Source organism: Eleginops maclovinus, chromosome 8 (assembly GCF_036324505.1).
Source record: "Eleginops maclovinus isolate JMC-PN-2008 ecotype Puerto Natales chromosome 8, JC_Emac_rtc_rv5, whole genome shotgun sequence".
In the NCBI taxonomy this organism is placed as follows: Eukaryota; Metazoa; Chordata; class Actinopteri; order Perciformes; family Eleginopidae; genus Eleginops; species Eleginops maclovinus.
Genome location: NC_086356.1, coordinates 3225862 through 3244695, shown reverse-complemented (window position 1 = coordinate 3244695; position 18834 = coordinate 3225862). Strand labels below are relative to the sequence as shown.

The 18834-nt window shown below is 41.6% G+C and overlaps 1 protein-coding gene across 1 annotated transcript in view; it reads right to left on the bottom strand.

Moving 5' to 3' along the window:
- tcf4 (transcription factor 4) overlaps nucleotides 1-18834 on the bottom strand; it is a 178543-nt gene that overhangs the window by 123346 nt on the left and 36363 nt on the right. Inside the window, exons 6-7 of the mRNA XM_063890231.1 lie at nucleotides 11400-11452; nucleotides 10369-10447 (exon numbers count right to left, since the gene is read on the bottom strand). Of these exons, the coding sequence (XP_063746301.1) occupies nucleotides 10369-10447; nucleotides 11400-11452 (132 nt within the window). The remainder of the gene's footprint in view (nucleotides 1-10368; nucleotides 10448-11399; nucleotides 11453-18834) is intronic.

The following is an 18834-nucleotide window of genomic DNA, read 5'->3' as shown; positions in this document are numbered from 1 at the left end:
ACTCTTCCACATGACCAAGCCGATCAATCAACACTGAAGGGCCCAGGTGCTACTACGCACCATTTCACAGTCTGTCACACATACACACACACACACACACACGAGTTGTACACACACATAGCAGCAGAGACATATATAGATAGAAAGATAAAGGACACACACACACACACACACACACACACACACACACACACTAACACACACACACACTGTGTAACATGAATGACCCGGGCTCGGTCTCCAGAGGCCTCATCTGGATGGATGACAGAAGATGGCACAGACAGACAGACAGACAGACAGACAGACAGACAGACAGGCAGGCAGGCAGGCAGGCAGGCAGGCAGGCAGGCAGGCAGGCAGGCAGACAGACAGACAGACAGACAGACAGACAGACAGACAGACAGACAGACAGACAGGCAGACAGGCAGACAGGCAGGCAGGCAGGCAGGCAGACAGACATGTTGCCTTCAACACAAAGGGGTTCTTCTAATAAACAGAACTATTTGACAGCCAGGGTTGAATGCCTTCAGATGATTATTTCGGGTTCATGTTCACAGGAGCATTACTTTTGGACGCGAGCTGACACACCGAGTCTCAGTATTGGACGATGCCACTCATTGATGTCCAAAGACAACTGGATACAGCGTTGGAGGCGGGACATGAGAGTTGCTCAGCGGTGCATGAAACCAAAATGGCTCGACTCTGGGTACAAAAAGTAAAAGGATAATCCGGTGATCTGGGCCCATAGAGAGTGCTCACTTGAGTTTTTCTTAAGCCCCGCCTCCGATCCTCTCCGTCATGGTCTTGGTTGAGCCAAACTTTCAGGTCGGTTTGATTGAAATAATCTTTTTGTTTTTTGTTTGTTTGTTTGTACTGCGATGTTGATTTACAAATCATTAGTTTAAAAGTTGTCCATGAGTTTCCAGAGGTGAAGAGTTATGCTGGACACAACTGACTTGCATTACGTAGCCTTTACTAACTGGTAATGATGTACCATTTCAGGGAATATTTGCCCGGTTTCCCTGGAAATCTAATGTTGTTTGTCAGGATTGTTTGTCTACCATACTGGCTTGGCTCCATCAGTCAGTCCACCACTTTGTTTCAGGCTGAAGAAGATCAACAATTTGATGGATTGACTCCCGGATATTTTCTTGGTTGAAGGAAAACTCTATTATTAGAGAGCATTTAAGTTATTGGGTGGTTTATGTAGAGGAGCTTTGTGATAAGAATGTGCACAAAATGTGAAGCTTCTCCTGATTCTGGGGATCGGGTTTGCAATCTCTATAAAGCTACTTGTTGAACAACCTCTATGCAGTTTTCCATTCACAGATTTTCCCTCCACAATCGAGTCTGATTTTCTTTAGGGCGCACAAACACCTGCACTCACAGATATGTAGGTTCAAACCCCCGCCTATGGTAGAGCTGTTCTTCCGCATCACAATTACCTCTATTAGCCTTTTCAAACGGTGATAATCAGCTCTGACATTACTTCAACAAACCTTGCAGCGTTTTTCCACAAATTATCCCAATATATTCCCCCCCTCCCCGATCAGGAACGGCTCCCCGATGAACCGTCGCTTTCAGAGTGTACGTTTAACATCTCCACCCTCCGCCCTCTCGCCTTGACGAGACCTATTATTAATATGTCAGATCTAATTACACAGACAATTTACGTGTGATACACAGCCCCCTTCAAAACAGTAATATACTAAATGCTCTACAGTGGCTTACATTGTTAATGCACTGAAGTCAATGCAGCACTAATCAGTGCATGACATCCATTCAAAATACGGGGGGAATGAGTCGCTGGCTCTTCAGTCTCAATCAGCGCGGACAATAGAAGAGAAATCACCGAGGGCGGGGCAGGAGATGGAGGATTTTAAATATATCTCTATTAATTCATTGCACATATTGACCTGGTTTCTATTTGGTGTTGTATTTTGACTCTAAAAGTACCTTTAAATGAAGTCTCATCCAAAAAACATATGCATTGTTAGAAGATATTTTACATAACGTGACATTTAAAGGATTTTTAGAGACTGTCATAAGACATATTATGCACATTTTTAGGCTCATATTAGTATTTAATGCCTGTAATGTTCAAAAAGCTCTTTATTTTTCTCCTACTGCCTGTGCTGCAGCCCCTCTTTTCACCCTCTGTCTGAAACCAGAGCCCAGTCTGCTCTGATTGGTTAGCTGGCCAGCTCTATTGTGATTGGTGAACCGCTTAAAGATGTCCCGCCCCTTAGAGTTTAAGAAATTGACAAAAACAATGAAAGGTAAAACAAAAAAGCCCACAAGCTGCTACTCTCCTCCACTCTTGTTCCCTCATCTCCTCTACGTTAGGTTTAAACATTCTGAGCACAAAGAGCCAGGCCCAGCAGGGAGGGACAGGGTGGCGACCTTGGCACCACACCCAGCTGAGGTGAGGGGCTGCTAGGGAACAGAGGGAGACAGGAGGGCTTGGTCTCCCTGGAGGAGAGGACAGGAGGCTGAAGAGACAGAGGGAAGGAAAGGAGATGGATATTTATTGGAGAAAATGGGAAAAGTGAGAGAGAAATCAGAAATTATGATTCCGTGAGAAAGATAAAAAAGTAGGAGAGACGGGGAGGAGAAAAAATAGAAAGAGGAGAGGAAGACAGATATGTATTTCTATATAAAGTGTCCAGATGTGACCTCCTCAGAGGGGGTCCAGCCTCGTGGCTCAACACTCATTAATAAGGTCACACAGAGGGGAGACAGACGGCTGACTCACTACATTTCAACCAAAACAACAAGAGCAGGAGGAGGGAGCCAAGATCATCAGGTTCTACACTGCATTCGTTTTATAATATATAACAACTTAGTTTAGTTAAGAAATATGACCAGATGTTCAATTAACATGTTTGTATTTGTTAATGAACACGTGTAAGGATTGAAATATAGACATGAGACGTAGTTTTAGCAGCAGTTAGTATTGGATATCTGAAACAGAATAAGTATTTGTATATATTTGATATATTATATACACACGACAAGGCAGCTTTACAGCTTTTGGAGGATTTCATTACCATGAAATGTATATTGATTCTTTGCAGGACAATGCAATATTTGCAACCAATCCAATTAATTAAGAGGGCTTTTAAATTAAGACAATTACGATTGAAATGCCAACAATCAGTTACATTTTAACTCCCAAAAAGCCTTTGAAACATCCTTTTAAAATGAATATTTTTGATGCAGACGTGCCAACGGAATTTCAGAATAAAGGCTTCACTTTAAGTTGAATCAATAAATTGGCATCTTTCATTGCAATGCAAAATCAGGTATGCACCTTTAGGTTTCATAGAGGGTTATTCCTACTGACTTTAGTGATACCTTTACTCTGCATCTATCGCCACAATGACATCTACATTAATGGATTGGAGCTTCAACAACTATTCGATCGATGCCGTGAAATTTCATTCATGATCTTGAGAGGATGAATTCTAGAAACATATTTAGGGCCATCATCACAGACAAAGTTAACAAACGTTAATCGTGAAGAAGAATGGAGGATGAAACCCTCTTTATTAGTCACATACATGCACACAGCAGAGCACACACAGTGAAATTATTCCTCTGCATTTAACCCATCCTAGTGCTAGGAGCAGTGGGCAGCTATCGTGCAGCGCCCGGGGAGCAATGGGGAGGGGGGATTGGAGGTGTCCGGTGCCTTGCTCAAGGGCACCACAGCAGGGCCTAGGAGGTGAACTGGGACCTCTCCAAGTAGCAGTCCACTTTCCATATTTCAAGTCTGTTCGGGGACTTGAACCGGCGACCCTACGATTCCCAGTCCAAGCCCCTACTGACTGAGCCACTGCTGTGACTGCTGTGTAATGAGCACATACCTGCAGAACTAACGCTGTTTTAGTTTCGCAACAGTTTGCTTTTATTGCTATGAGCCAATTTTATCATGCTTATTTACCAAGACAGTGGACCTGCTGAACATCAGTCTGGAAAGTCCCTGTTGCGTTCATATTAGCATAGCATAGCACAGCCTCACAGATATGTTAGCATGGCTGTTGTTTTACTTTTGATGGAGCTGAGCTACAACTGCCCTCATCCTTTCAATATAACTTTTTAGGTAAGACTGGATGGAAACTGGACTCAGAGTGACCGAGTTCTATTATCTGAACTTGTGCTGAAAAATGATACGAAACAAGAATCTTCTCCTTTACTTTGGATAATATTCCAACCCGAGTCGCTGCTTGAGGACGATGAGTTTATATTTACAGGCAGTTCAACTTTTGTACAAACTGTATTCTGTCATCTTTTCTCTGACAAATCAAGGTTTTAAAGGACAGAATGAAAGCGTGCAGGAGCCGCTGTGCTTCACGAGCCTCATCAGATCGTTTATTTATAACAGAATGTGCTTACAAGCTGAAACCACTGAGCCTCTCATTTACTATGTAGGTGACAGTTACAGGGGTGGGGGGGTGGCGGGGGGGGTTGGGGGTTTCAGGGTGGTGCACCTGCTCTGCAAGGCAACTACACACAGGTAGACACACACACACACACACACTATAAGACCGCATATACACACATGAAAGCTAGAATCACAAACTGTAACACACAACAGCATAGAACTCATTCAAACCAAACACACAACACACACACACACACACACACACACACACACACACACACACACACAACCAAGATAAATGTAAACTCATACATACAGACATGAAAGCTAGCACACAACAACATACACATTCAATACAAACCCACACATGCACATTCACACAACTACAAGTAAGCATGCAATACTTTACACACACACACACACACACACACACACACACACACACACACACACACACACTGAATGTACAAACTAAATATATAAGCACACACACACACACACGAAAGAAAAGCACACACACCCACACACGCTACAAACTAGAGACACAACGACACACACATGAAAACACACGGCCCTACATTCAACCACATAAAACCAGCATCATAAAGAAGCTTACATCACACACTCAATGCTGACAGAGTAACCTGCGTACTTGCACACATGCACACACACACAAACACCACCGCAAAACCAAAAACACACACACACACAGAAGCTGGTTTCACAAGTATAAACACACAACCAATAATCATTCAAATGATGATACACACAAAAAGCATCACACACACAACTACATATGGACATATAAACGTAAGTGCAACGTATACATTCACACACACATTTAAAACGCACACACACACACATCTTCTGATTGCTTTTCTCCGCGCCTGTGTGTGTGTGTGTGTGTGTGTGTGTGTGTGTGTGTGTGTGTGTGTGTGTGTGTGTGTGTGTGTGTGTGTGTGTGTGTGTGTGTGTGTGTGTGTGTGTGTGTGTGTGTGTGTGTGTGTGTATATTAATCTAGCGGGGTCACTGAGATGACACTAATCCCTTCGCTGATTATCTAGAGCATAACATCCCTCTAATCTGATGGTGGTGCTGGGGGGGGGGTAAGAAAGACAGACAAGGTTAGAGAGGGGGGGGGGGGGGAGAGAGAGAGAGAGGCTGCGTTCACACTCAACATGTTCAAGTTGGGTTCATTAAACTCTGCAGGGTTTGTTCACTGAGGTCATGTCAGGTGAGAAATCGAAGCAAATACCCGGTTTCAATCCTGAGAATAAATTGAGTTTAGAAACGTTCAGGTGATTTTTCAGGGACTTTTTTCTGTATAATTACTGCCTTTACGACAGATTAACCTCCCATACTGATCTACTTTACAAACGTTACGCCACTTGTTAGCGATGTACAACAACGAGTCAAACTGGAAAAATACAACATGAAGATGCTTTATGACCAATAATTGACTCACAATGTGTAACCCTTATCACATCTAAAGCCCCCCCCCCCCAACCCACAGAGAAACAGACTGTTTGCCAATTTGGGAAACTTCTACTCCACCAGAATTCAGAAGTAATTGGTGTACTTTTACTCCACTACATGTATTTAATCCCTTTAGTTGCTAGGCAGATTAGGATGAAAGATGGTAAATATAATCTCCCTTAAATCAGACTTTAGTTCACCTGCAGTAAATCCAGCAGCTACCCTGCAGTATACAAAGCCATTCAAACTAGCTGCACCTTTACCAGCTCTGAGAACACTTTAATGATCAATCATTATAAAACATATCAGAGATATTATTCTGAAATGGACCAATCAGACAATGACTACTTTTACTGTCGCTACTTTAAGTACATTTAGAGGAGAGTACTTTCTACTTTCACTGGAGGAACATTTAGAATACTTTTACTGTGACAGAGTATTCCTACACTCTGGTACTTCTACTTTACTCAAGTACAAGATCTGAGTACTTCTACTTTACTCAAGTACAAGACCTGAGTACTTCTACTTTACTCAAGTACAAGATCTGAGTACTTCTACTTTACTCAAGTACAAGACCTGAGTACTTCTACTTTACTCAAGTACAAGATCTGAGTACTTCTACTTTACTCAAGTACAAGACCTGAGTACTTCTACTTTACTCAAGTACAAGATCTGAGTATTTCTACTATTACTCAAGTACAAGACCTGAGTACTTCTACTTTACTCAAGTACAAGATCTGAGTACTTCTACTTTTACTCAATATCTGAGTACTTCTACTTTACTCAAGTACAAGATCTGAGTACTTCTACTTTACTCAAGTACAAGACCTGAGTACTTCTACTTTACTCAAGTACAAGATCTGAGTACTTCTACTTTACTCAAGTACAAGATCTGAGCACTTCTACTTTTACTCAAGTACAAGACCTGAGTACTTCTACGTTACTCAAGTACAAGATCTGAGTACTTCTACTTTACTCAAGTACAAGATCTGAGTACTTCTACTTTTACTCAAGTACAAGACCTGAGTACTTCTACTTTACTCAAGAACAAGACCTGAGTACTTCTACTTTACTCAAGTACAAGACCTGAGTACTTCTACTTTACTCAAGAACAAGACCTGAGTACTTCTACTTTACTCAAGTACAAGACCTGAGTACTTCTACGTTACTCAAGTACAAAATCTGAGTACTTCTACTTTACTCAAGTACAAGACCTGAGTACTTCTACTTTTACTCAAGTACAAGACCTGAGTATTTCTACTTTACTCAAGTACAAGACCTGAGTACTTCTACTTTTACTCAAGTACAAGATCTGAGTACTTCTACTTTTACTCAAGTACAAGACCTGAGTATTTCTACTTTGACTAAAGTACAAGATCTGAGTACTTCTACTTTGACTAAAGAACACGACCTGAGTACTTCTTTCACCGCTGCTGTTGACTGTCTTTTGATGTGACACAGAGGGTTCAAAAGGAATTGATCCAATGAGAACCACGGGGGCGCTAAAGCTGGAAAAATGCGTCAAGCGTTGTCAAGGTGTCTCGATATTACCAGTTATCAAACAGGTCTTCATTTCTACAGAAAAGCGCTGACCTAAACTGACTTGAGTAGAATTAGGTGGACTCTGATGACTGGTTGGAACACGTACTGATTCGTCATATTTTTCATGAGTAGCTCAGATCATGCTGCAACTGTATGTTGTTGCACAACCCCGTGTTGCAGAATGCCAATAAATTGTCCAGAGAATAAAATTCCTCAACCCCATGGGCCAGAGCGGACCCAATATCATACAGACACAAAGTTGTGAAACCCAAACAAGATGAGATGTGAGATCATTCTTAGGTAGTTTTCCATTTTACTTGGGAAAAATGCTTCACAGGACTCATCAACATAACTCATGGGTTTGGCAATGTTCATTGGATGTCAAAGGAGTGGTGCCTTTGTGCCTGGAACTTTTCTGTGGAATTATCAAGAACCGTATCCCACGCGGAAGATCAGTCAATCAAATGTATTCACATTCTTTCGAATATCACAAAGGCTTTTGGGGAGTCTAGCACAAATTTAACGAATCCTTCCACTTCCAACGATTGTGTGCTGAACATTTCTGAGAAGGCAGAAGCCGCTCTATGACAAAGAACACACCATCACTGATATTAATGAAAGCTCTGTGGTTTAAGTATTGGTTGTGAAATGTTAGATTTTCCATTACGATACACAAAAAAAAAAAGCCAACGGGCTCCGGAGACAATCTGGTATTACCCAGATCAGAGGAGTCACAGGCAGAACGTGTAGAGTGTGTGTGTGTGTGTGTGTGTGTGTGTGTGTGTGTGTGTGTGTGTGTGTGTGTGTGTGTGTGTGTGTGTGTGTGTGTGTGTGTGTGTGTGTTCCATATATCCGTGGCTGTCTCTGTCTCTTAGTGTTATCATTATCAAAGTAAATTGCAGCTCCCGTGTGCCAGATGAAGAATACAATATTTCCATTTCTGACTCTGCGTCGCCTCTGCCGCTACATGCCATGATCACAACACTGTCACAACACATCGCGCACACACTGGATCACTCCGGGAGAGGCCCATGGTACTGAAGTTTTGCATTACTTTTAGAAAGAAATGTTCTCCTGTCATCTGCTCCTTGCATTCACGACTAACGAGGCAAACACAGTTAGTTCAACGCGTAGGAAAACAAAATGTGACTATTCCAGTTTTAGTTTAGCAAACATTCAATAGGGATGATGTGAAGCAAGACGCAGGACATCGTGGCACCCTGCTGTTTTTATTCTTCTTGTTGTCTTTTGACTTACTTTACTGGGGTCATTATGAGTCAAAAGTTGCATGCACCCCCGATGATGGAAATTAATTTACCAACAAGTATTCCATTAGGTTTTTCTGGTCGATAATCCGAAGGAAAATTAATGTTATTTTTGGCCCCCGTTGATCTTAAAATGACCGGACTCGTTGCTGTGGATTGATAAAACATGCACATGGTTCTACGGTCTAAAAACTATTTCAGGGGTAAGTAGAAGACGCTTCAATAGAATACGTTTTTCTTCATGAACGAGTTTTATTCAGTTAAATGGAAGAAAAACAAACAACATTTTCTCTACTAATTCCTATTATTGTGTTAGCTTAACAACTGAGAAAACCTAAGTTAAATCAACTTACATTTAATGTGTTTTTCACTGTATATTTCCAAAAGACAAACTTGCAAAGTGTCCATAGCAACTGTCCAAATCGACCAATCAGAATTGAGTATTCAACCCAGCTGTGTAATTATAGATCGTAACACATCAAGATCAAAACAAAATATTTGGCCCGGTCCTTCATTGTCAGTAGAATACTCAATTCCAATAAAACCATTTAATGATATTTCAAATATGACGGCAGCTTTGCAGTGACGGTTTAGGAAAGACAAAAGCCAAAGATGGTTTTCTGTCTTAGAAGTGGAGGCAGCAACTCCAACCTCACGCAACACCTTATGTATGACTGGACAACTAACTGTAAAGCAGGTCCTGCCCCTGACGTCAGTGTCCAACCTCATTGATGCCTTCAGCAAGAGTGTAAAATATGGTGGATAGACGAAAACCAGAAGAGTACAAATAGCTGCCAAGGTGTCCGTATACATTTGTCCGTATACTGGGTGCACAAGCATAGTTATTTTGCTGGTACTTTGCAAACCACACAACTACAAAGGCATTAACACACTTGCATGAACTCTTTTAGGCTTCAGAAAGGAAAGTTATACATCTAGAAATATCTGTCATAAGAGAACGAGTGATTAAAAACCAACAAATGAGAGAAAGAGCCAGAGACAGAAAGAGAGCAAGTAGAACCGAGAGCAGACATCTTCCATATTTGATGCATCCAGTCAAAGGTAATTAAGCTCTGTGTGTGTGTGTGTGTGTGTGTGTGTGTGTGTGTGTGTGTGTGTGTGTGTGTGTGTGTGTGTGTGTGTGTGTGTGTGTGTGTGTGTGTGTGTGTGTGTGTGTGTGTGTGTGTGTGTGTGTGTGTGTGTGTGTGTGTGTGAGATAGAGTGAGGAAGATTATCTGTGTCAGTGGCCATTTGCTCACAACTGGCGCCACATCGAAGAGAGCCAGAGGCAGAGAGCATCATGGGTAAATGAGCACACACTGCCTCGCACTTTCCCACACACTGGGCCGAGGGAGAAGGAGAAATTGCATGCCAGATGACCTGTCTCCTCCAGAGTACGATAGTGTTTCACTAATTCTCTGCACACACACACACCGGCACACACACACACCGGCACACACACACACCGGCAGCTTTAAACCCAACAAAGCAGTGAATGCAAAGTTGGAAAGAAGACAAACACACACACACACACACACACACACACACACACACACACACACACACACACACACACACACACACACACACACACACACACACACACACACACACACACACACACACACACACACACACACACACACACACACACACACACACACACACACACACACACACACACAGGTTTTTGTGTACCTGATAGCCTGCTGGAGATGGCGTACGGAGGTGAGATGCTGTCATGTGACGCCATGTAATGAGACCCGTCTGCATAACTCTGCAAAGACAAAGACAAGAATGATATTTAGATATGTGCTATACCATAAGCAGCAGAACAAGCTGTGATAATAATCATTTCAATGACAGATGCAACAATAGACATTAGTACTATCTTTTGTCCTAGCAGTACCAGCAGTGCTGCGGCATACAAGATTTATGTAGATATAAATTGATAGGTTTCTGTTTCCATACACATATAGCATTTAACCATTATCACTGCACCCCGTTCATGAGTTGTAGGCAAATAGTTCAGCTTGTTTAATATGGAAAAGCCAGATTTAAACACAAGAAAGACATAAAAACAGACTTGGATTGAAGCCCCACTGCTCAATTTTCTAAGCAGATGCGTAAATGCATTTATCGTTGCAATACGAGGGGCAGAAATTAGTCCTAAAACCCGGAATAAAGACGTCCGAGTCGATGGTATTTTGACGTGTTTGTTGTTAGATGCCTGAAATAAGATCTGCGTTTACCACAAGCTCAAGAAGCTTTCAAGTTTTGTTCAACGAAATTAAACACGTCGTTAAATATCCCACTGGTGAATGCTGTTTTGATAAAGTGACTAAATGAACTACAGTCATCACACCGACACGAGTCCGCCTTTAGCTTAGCGGCTGTGATGTCTTTGTTAGCCTAACGTTAGCTCTTTACTTCTTCCGGTGGTGATAAAATGTGGAGATTATCCTTCTGAAGAAAACGTGTGTTGGACAAAAGCCTTATTTTCTTCTGAATACAGAAATCCAAAGAGGAAATCAGAAAGCTTTTGTAGAGGGAGTCCTTGCGATGCTAACTTTTATGGGTCTGCTTCAACACGTCATCACTCTCCAATAAAGTCTCCTCAAAAGTCTATCAATGTCAGAGTATTATTGAAGGAATCGATACTACATCAGGTAGTAAAAAACACATTGTATTCAAACATCTCTAATAGTAAGATTGCTGTTTGTCGTTACCTTTGATCGACTTCCACTCGCCCATGACCCTGCACTCGTTCTCTCCTCCATATCTGTAAGAAAGAAGAACATAGAGATTGAGATCAGGCTCTTTTATTCACCGGTTAGCATTTACTCTACGGTTAAATCCCAGTCCTCAGATCCACAGTTTAATCACTAAGTGTGTTCAAAATGTTCCCTCACATCCCTTTCCACCATCGTACCAGATATGATATCACTGTCCAGCGTCTACGTTGGACTACCGAAGCGTGATTCATTTTCTCTCCATGTCATTAAACATTATTGATTATGATTGCAGAGCCTTTTATGCGTCTTAGCGAAATTTAATGGTCCTTTAAGCCTCCTGCAGAACAATAATCCCCGCTGTCATTACACTGCGTCCATGTTGTTGTATCTGTCATATCACCACATTTTTCCAACCAGAACCAAGTCATTTTAGATTATAAAATCAACCTAAGAATAACCGAGATGGCGATCGATCAGGAAACAGTCGTTTGCAAACACTCTAATTTGTTATTTAAATATGACGACTTGTTGGAAGAGACGGACGTACAGAGGTCAAGAGGAGGGGGATTGTTCATGACAGGTAGATCAGTTCATCCAGGTCAAACGCTGTGTGCAAACGGAGCTCTCGCTGACAGCACACACACACACACACACACACACACACACACACACACACACACACACACACACACTGTCATCTCATGCATTGTAGTGCACAAATCTCTCCTAAATAGGCTCTCCATTGTGTCAGGGAGTGTGTAGTGAGCAGCTTACATTCATTGTCAAGTCATTTGGAATGTCAGCTTATCTGCCATCGAGTGTCTGTGTGTGCGTGCGTGCATGTGTGTGTGTGTGTACAATAGACATAAACTGGTTCAGTTACAAAAAAGCCTTTTCGAGTCAAACCAAAAGTCACTACCTCAACAACAACAAACACCTTTGGGCTATTATCTGTGGAATAGAATAGAACGTATGGAGGTTCAGAGAAGATTACACAAAGACACGTGTTGGTAAATTGGATTTAGGGAGTTTAAACTTGATCACACATATTCAACATTGATCTGGAATAGGTCAATAAATGTATTGATTCTCTTTAGTTTCCGCTCATGCTACAGCATTGGTTCCCTAGTGTTAGCGTACAATGTCACTATAGGAATCACTCAGTAAGGTTACTAGTCACCTTAAAGTGATCCAAAGCAATACCGTTCACATTAAGCAAACCGTTATAAAAACAATTGAAGTATTAGCTGTAACTTAGTTATGTTTACTGACATAACAAAGATACATCTTGCCATCTAAGGTAAGCTAACAAATGAGCTAATAGCAGGAGTTACAGCACACAGGGAAGCTAAATCTTTTGTTGGTGTTATTAGCATGCCACTGGTTAATTACTGACCCTAACTTTCAGTATAAATTAATTTAATAGTGCTTGAAGGTACAATTAGCATTTTAGTACTGAAAACACGCTAGCTTGTTAGCCTTAATGTTCGCTAAAATTGGTCATGAGCTAGCTAGCTGCTACCAAACAGTGCTACCAAGTATTTCATTGAACACAATCAGTTGGCTTTAGAGGAACATACATTCACAATTTGGTGGATTTAGAGACAACACTTAATCAAATGGATTAAGGTCATGTAAAAAAAGTAATCTATTTCCAATCAGAAAACACAATATTCCACCTGATGAGGATCTTACACTTAATCGACTGAGTTTAGGCCAGTCAGTTTTACAAGAATAAGGTGTGCAACTCTTTAAGCTGATCAATATTTTAATGTTTAGCGGTAAAAGGGACAGTATTAAGAATCAGTTCATCAGCTTATTTAAACAAATAAAGTCTATTTGGAAAATGAGAGTTGATGAAAGTGGGGGACATGAAATAAAAATGTAGTATAGAGTTGGTTGATAGCTGGTGAAGTGGCTGTGAAGTTTGGAGGGAGAGGATGAAGTGGACAGCAATTAAAGAAAACATCATTCAGCATTGAAAAGCAAGGGGAGTGAGATTGGAAGAGAGGGAGGAGAGGAAGAGGAGAAGAGAGGAAAACAACTTGGTGTGCAGGAGTTAAAAGATGTGGAGGAGGAGGTGGAGAGAAGGAGGCGTCCATGTGTCCTGCACCTGATAAGGCCTCCGATTGAGGGCTATAAATTACACCAGAGAGTATTTACACACAAGCAGGGAAATACATTCTTAAAAGCACACATACACTCTCTCTCACACACACACACACACACACACACACGGTGCGGGTCATCTATCATCAGTTAATGAACTTAGACTGACAGACAGCTCCATGTCTCTCATACTGATCCTATTAAGACCTGCTTGACACAAAACAGACTCCTATTAATACAGTTAGCCTCTGTGTGTGTGTGTGTGTGTGTGTGTGTGTGTGTGTGTGTGTGTGTGTGTGTGTGTGTGTGTGTGTGTGTGTGGGTGTGTGTGTGTGTGTGTGTGTGTGTGTGTGTGTGTGTGTGTTGACTGAGGACAAAAACAGGCCTGTATCCAAGTCTGACCATTGAGCCACTTTTTCGTAACATTTTAAATGGTCATATGCACCAACAGATGATGCTTTCATTGGACAGTTTTTGTATTTTGCTAGAAAGAAAATGATGATAGTGAGCAGTATTAGTCAAGAATATAACAGGATACCCTCTATTAACTACAAATAGGTAAAAATAGACTACAAAATAATGCCAAATTGTTCACTTTCTGATGTAGAAGGGACAAATCCTGCATTCTTTTGCTGACACACGTCGTTATAACAACACATGTTATATTATATTAGTTCAAGAGTTCGCTCACCTACTTTCTCTTTGGTATTAGTGCTTGAATCACATATTTATTGTCTCTAAATCCTGTGGTTGTTCTGCTTAGCTTAAACATCACAGACACACCAACACCCAACTGTCTCACTGGAGCTACAACCGCACCTTCAAAGTGATGAGTCATGGGTTTGTTTGGTCAGATCGTTGAGACGGCTTTGACTGCAGCCTAAACAATCGGATGCCAATGGGCAAGGGCACTGGAGTTCATTGGAAAAAAACACTTAGACTTTAGGCCTTGTCCACAAGTATTGTGTGGAGACTAAACTTGAAGCACTGGCAAGAGCATGCCGAACCAACAGGTGGCGATATAGCCCTAAACTTAAGGTCTTGTTGGCCAATCACGCAAACAGCAAATGAAGATGTTGAGCTTCTGAAGCCGGACAAAATATTAGTACAGCAAAGGTACCAAGTAGAAATGGTGCGTCTGTGTGTTGGATGTAGAGCTAAGGAACTTCTGGAGTGCTTTTTGACCCCACTGTTTCTTAAAAAAGTTTAAGTCCTGTTAGTAAAGTAAGGTTAGAACAAGAGCTATTTTCACCACGTCTCAATTGCAAAAAACTGCAACACTGAAACCTGAGATGAACGCTGAAAGGTCGTTAACAAAATGTCGGTTTCAGTGACTTAAAATGCACTTTTGCATGTAGAGAAAAGGACAAAGCTCTAGCTACGTTAAGAAGAAGAAGAATACCCGAAAGACTGAGTTTCAAATGGCACTTTCGATAACCACAAGACGTAACAAACTCTCTGGCATTTGTAAAATAATTACCAAAGTGTTCTACTATTTCGACTTCGACTACTGAAGAAATTGTGAAACCTGCAACAGACATTCACCATAAAGACTGTTTCCTTTCTCAACCCAAACGTCGGTGAACGCGTTACACAAACACATTGATTAAGTTAATAAATGGGCTCTCTGATTGACAGAAATGAGGACAGTGGTCATGCTGAGAGAACATCAAGCGTCTGTGTGTGTGCACCTGTGCGAGCTCTATAGTCCCACTGTTCTCATCTGGTCCCCAACCAAACTCTATAATTAACCGTAGGCCTTCCCACACACACACAGCACACGCACGCACACACACACACACACACCAAACAGTGTGTGGTGATCAGAAAGGGTTCTGTCATCAGACCTGTTTGGGTATTTTTCTAATTTCTTCAAATTAAACACTCAAACGTGTCGTGGTGACTGAAATGTTTCTGAACATTGTGAGCCTGTGTGTATCAAACAGTTGTACACTTTCCCAACCTGGCACATTTCAGACACTTCATCTCCCATGGAAACGACTGAAGACATAATGAGCTACAGCCTTGGAAACAACATTTATTGGAAATGGTTTGAAACCTAACGGAGCTGTACCTGCAGATGAAAATCAAACCAAATTCTCTGGTTGCTGTAAATGTAGAAGTCCTAACCCTAGCCTGAATTAGAAAGAACATGCGGTTTAAACGCAGTGAAATCTGCTGATGGACGAGTGGGCTGTCTGGTGTGTCACGTTTATCTTTAAGGTTACACCGAATACCCAACCAATTAATAATGCGTCTGCCTCATAAGTCAAGCAAATGAATGCCGATTGAAACATTTACCAAAAAAAGGAACAATCTAGATGTGGTTGTTTGGGTTTTCACGTCAGAAATGAGCTCTACCCTGCTCCAACAAACTGTAATTCAATAGTATAGAATGTCACAGTTTTCATGTGTTTGGGCCAATTGTCAATTAATAGTCCAATTTGTTTGTTAATCTTTTGGTCTTTGACAGTTTTACACCAGCATAGAGACTCCAGTTTGTTGTTTTGTGACCAAAACACACAGAGAAAACAGCTGGACCCAAAACATGTTTTAGGTTTTTCACTTGAGTCACTTTGAGCTCCTTTATAACGTTGTTTCTAATCAAGTCCTAGTGTCTTTTATTTCTCAAACTACAACGGAATCTTTCCTTTCAGCACTTTTAATTCCTGGGAAATTCTGATTCAACCTACACTTTCATCCTTTCCGGTAATATCCTATCAACTGCAACTCAAAGTACAACAATACAGCTATCAATAATAAAAAACACCATCAAAGTCACAACAGCCATGTTTACACTTCAAGGTCTGCAGGATGGAAAGAAAAACAACCAAAGAAGAAGAACTCTGATGCAAGAGCGGGTCCTTGCAATCATAGAAACGTTGTGGATTTGAACTTAAGAAATAGTCATGACCCGTTCAAATAGCTTGAACCTATATTTTGAGCAAGAATAGAAAATATTTATATATTTTTAACTCAACTTAATCACTTATTTCAATCCACTACTGATAATAATATTACTGTGATCAAATGAGTCGTCAAATTTAGCAGTAGGGGGCGAGGTACGTAAGCGAAAAAGCAAGAGATGAGGAAATGAGGGAAGGAAGGAAAAGTTCAGACACAAAAAGAAAGTGGAGAAAAGAAAAGGACAGAGGAACTAAGGAAAGCAGCAAATGAAGGAAGGAGAGAACCTTCAAATAAGGAGAGGAAACAAGGAGAAGGTGGAGGAGACAAGGAGGGAAGAGAAGATAGGGAGCGTAGAATACAAAATGAAAAATAAGGAGAGAAACAGATAAGAGCAATGAGAGATGATACACAAAATATCTAAACCCATTTTATATAATGCAAAGAGAAAGAGAAGCTTCTTGTACTCGCTGAACCACAGTCATGTTATTATCCTGGGTAATCACACACACACACACACACACACACACACACACACACACTAAGAATTAAGAGTCAGATTACGTCTCTGTATCTTCTCCTTTAAATCGGCTTAAACTGTCTAACACCCTCAATCCCAGTGTGTGTGTGAGAGAGAGAGAGAGAGAGAGAGAGAGAGAGAGAGAGAGAGAGAGAGAGAGCGAGAGAGCGAGAGAGAGCAAGAGAGAGAGAGAGAGAGACTGGACAAGCACAGGAAGTGATGTAATGATCAGGAAGTCGCCCGTGTCCTGTTTTGTTACAATATTCAGGCTCTCTCTGCTCGCCCCCTTCTTTCCTTCTCTTGCTTCCTTCCTCTTTTCTTTCCTCCAACTCTTCCTCTAACTCCCCCATATTTCTCCCTCATTAACACTTGTCACTGCTTTCCCTCTGACTTCCTTCTTGCTTTCCCATCTCCTTTTGATCCTTCATCATTCTCTTCTTCCTCTTCTTCTTCCCTCTCCTCTTTTTAGAATCTCTTCTTCTCTTGTTGCTTTATTTCAGTCTCTTTTCCTGTCCTTGTCTCCTCTCTGAACTCTTCCTCTCTCCTCTTTTGCACTTCATTCTATCCTCAACCTCTCCCTCCATCTCTTACTCCCCTTTTTCCTACCTTCCCCTCCTTTCTCCCTCTGCTTTCCTTCTCTTAAACCTGGCTTCCTTTTTTCCTTCCTCTTATTTCATTGCTATTTATTTCTCTCCCTGACTCATTCCTCCTCACCTTCTTCCCTCCTTCCTTTCTACTGTCCTCCTTTCCTCCCGCCTTCTGTAGTTTTTCTTTTTTCTGACCTTTCCTTTCTGTTTCATCTCCTTTCCTAGATGCTTTATTACTTTTTCCTGTCCTTGTCTCCTTCATGAACTCTTCCTCTCTCCTCCTTCTTTCTAGTTATCTAATTTCCTACTTCCTTGACACCTTCTTCCCGCATACTTCTTTCCTTTCTTCTATTGACTTGACCTTCGCTTAGTCTCCCTCCATCTCCCTCCCTCCCTTCTCTGCTGTCACTGCCTCCCTTCCTCTCCTTTTTTGGAGCCTTCGAGCAAGGCACAGCAGCAGGCCGCGCCTCCTTGTGAACCTCCGCCGTACAAAAAAGCATCGGAGTAAAAACTCTCCTCTCACTCTGTCGCCGTGGTTACGGAGCTCTGATGGAGGGGACAGTTGGAGATGCCACATCGATTGACATCTTGTTACCATAGAAACCAGGAGAGAGGGGGACAGCGCTGCATCATCAAGGATACCACTGAACAAAACACATGTATATGATACAAGGTTTCCGTGGTTACAGGCGAATAATTAGCTCCTATTGATCTGAGATTTCTTCAGTGTAACTTTATCAGTTAGAAGGAAACACACCAACGGCCTCGCCCATTTTCCGGTGGAAATTCTGCGTCAGAGCGAAGTGGAAAATAATAGTGTCTTCATGTCTTAAAGCTGCTGAGTCATATATTGCACATCCAACAAGTAATAAATCCAGAGCTCCGGTTTCTTTACTTCCTCTCCAGAAAAAAGGAGAGTGAAATAAAGGATCAGAAATCTCAGTCTCAGTGTCAGCCTGCTGCCTGCCACTCGTCCCCGGCAGACCCACCGGACTTCCATCCCCTATTTATCCTCCGTAAGCTGTCTCTGCCGTCTGACCAGACATCTGACCACATCTTCATATTTCTGGACTCATTAAACCCTTTCTGACCAACAGAGAGATTGATTTCTGGCATCACTTTAACATTTCACGGGGGAAATCTACATTTTGATATGAGGGCACAGTTACCCAGTTTAGACAACACCCTGGGACATATTGTATTTGTAATGGTCACATAAATCCTACACACTGCTCATCATGAAGTATAAACAAAGTGAGAGTAAAAGTTTAGGCAAGAAAGGAAAACTTCACATTATAACCCATGAATG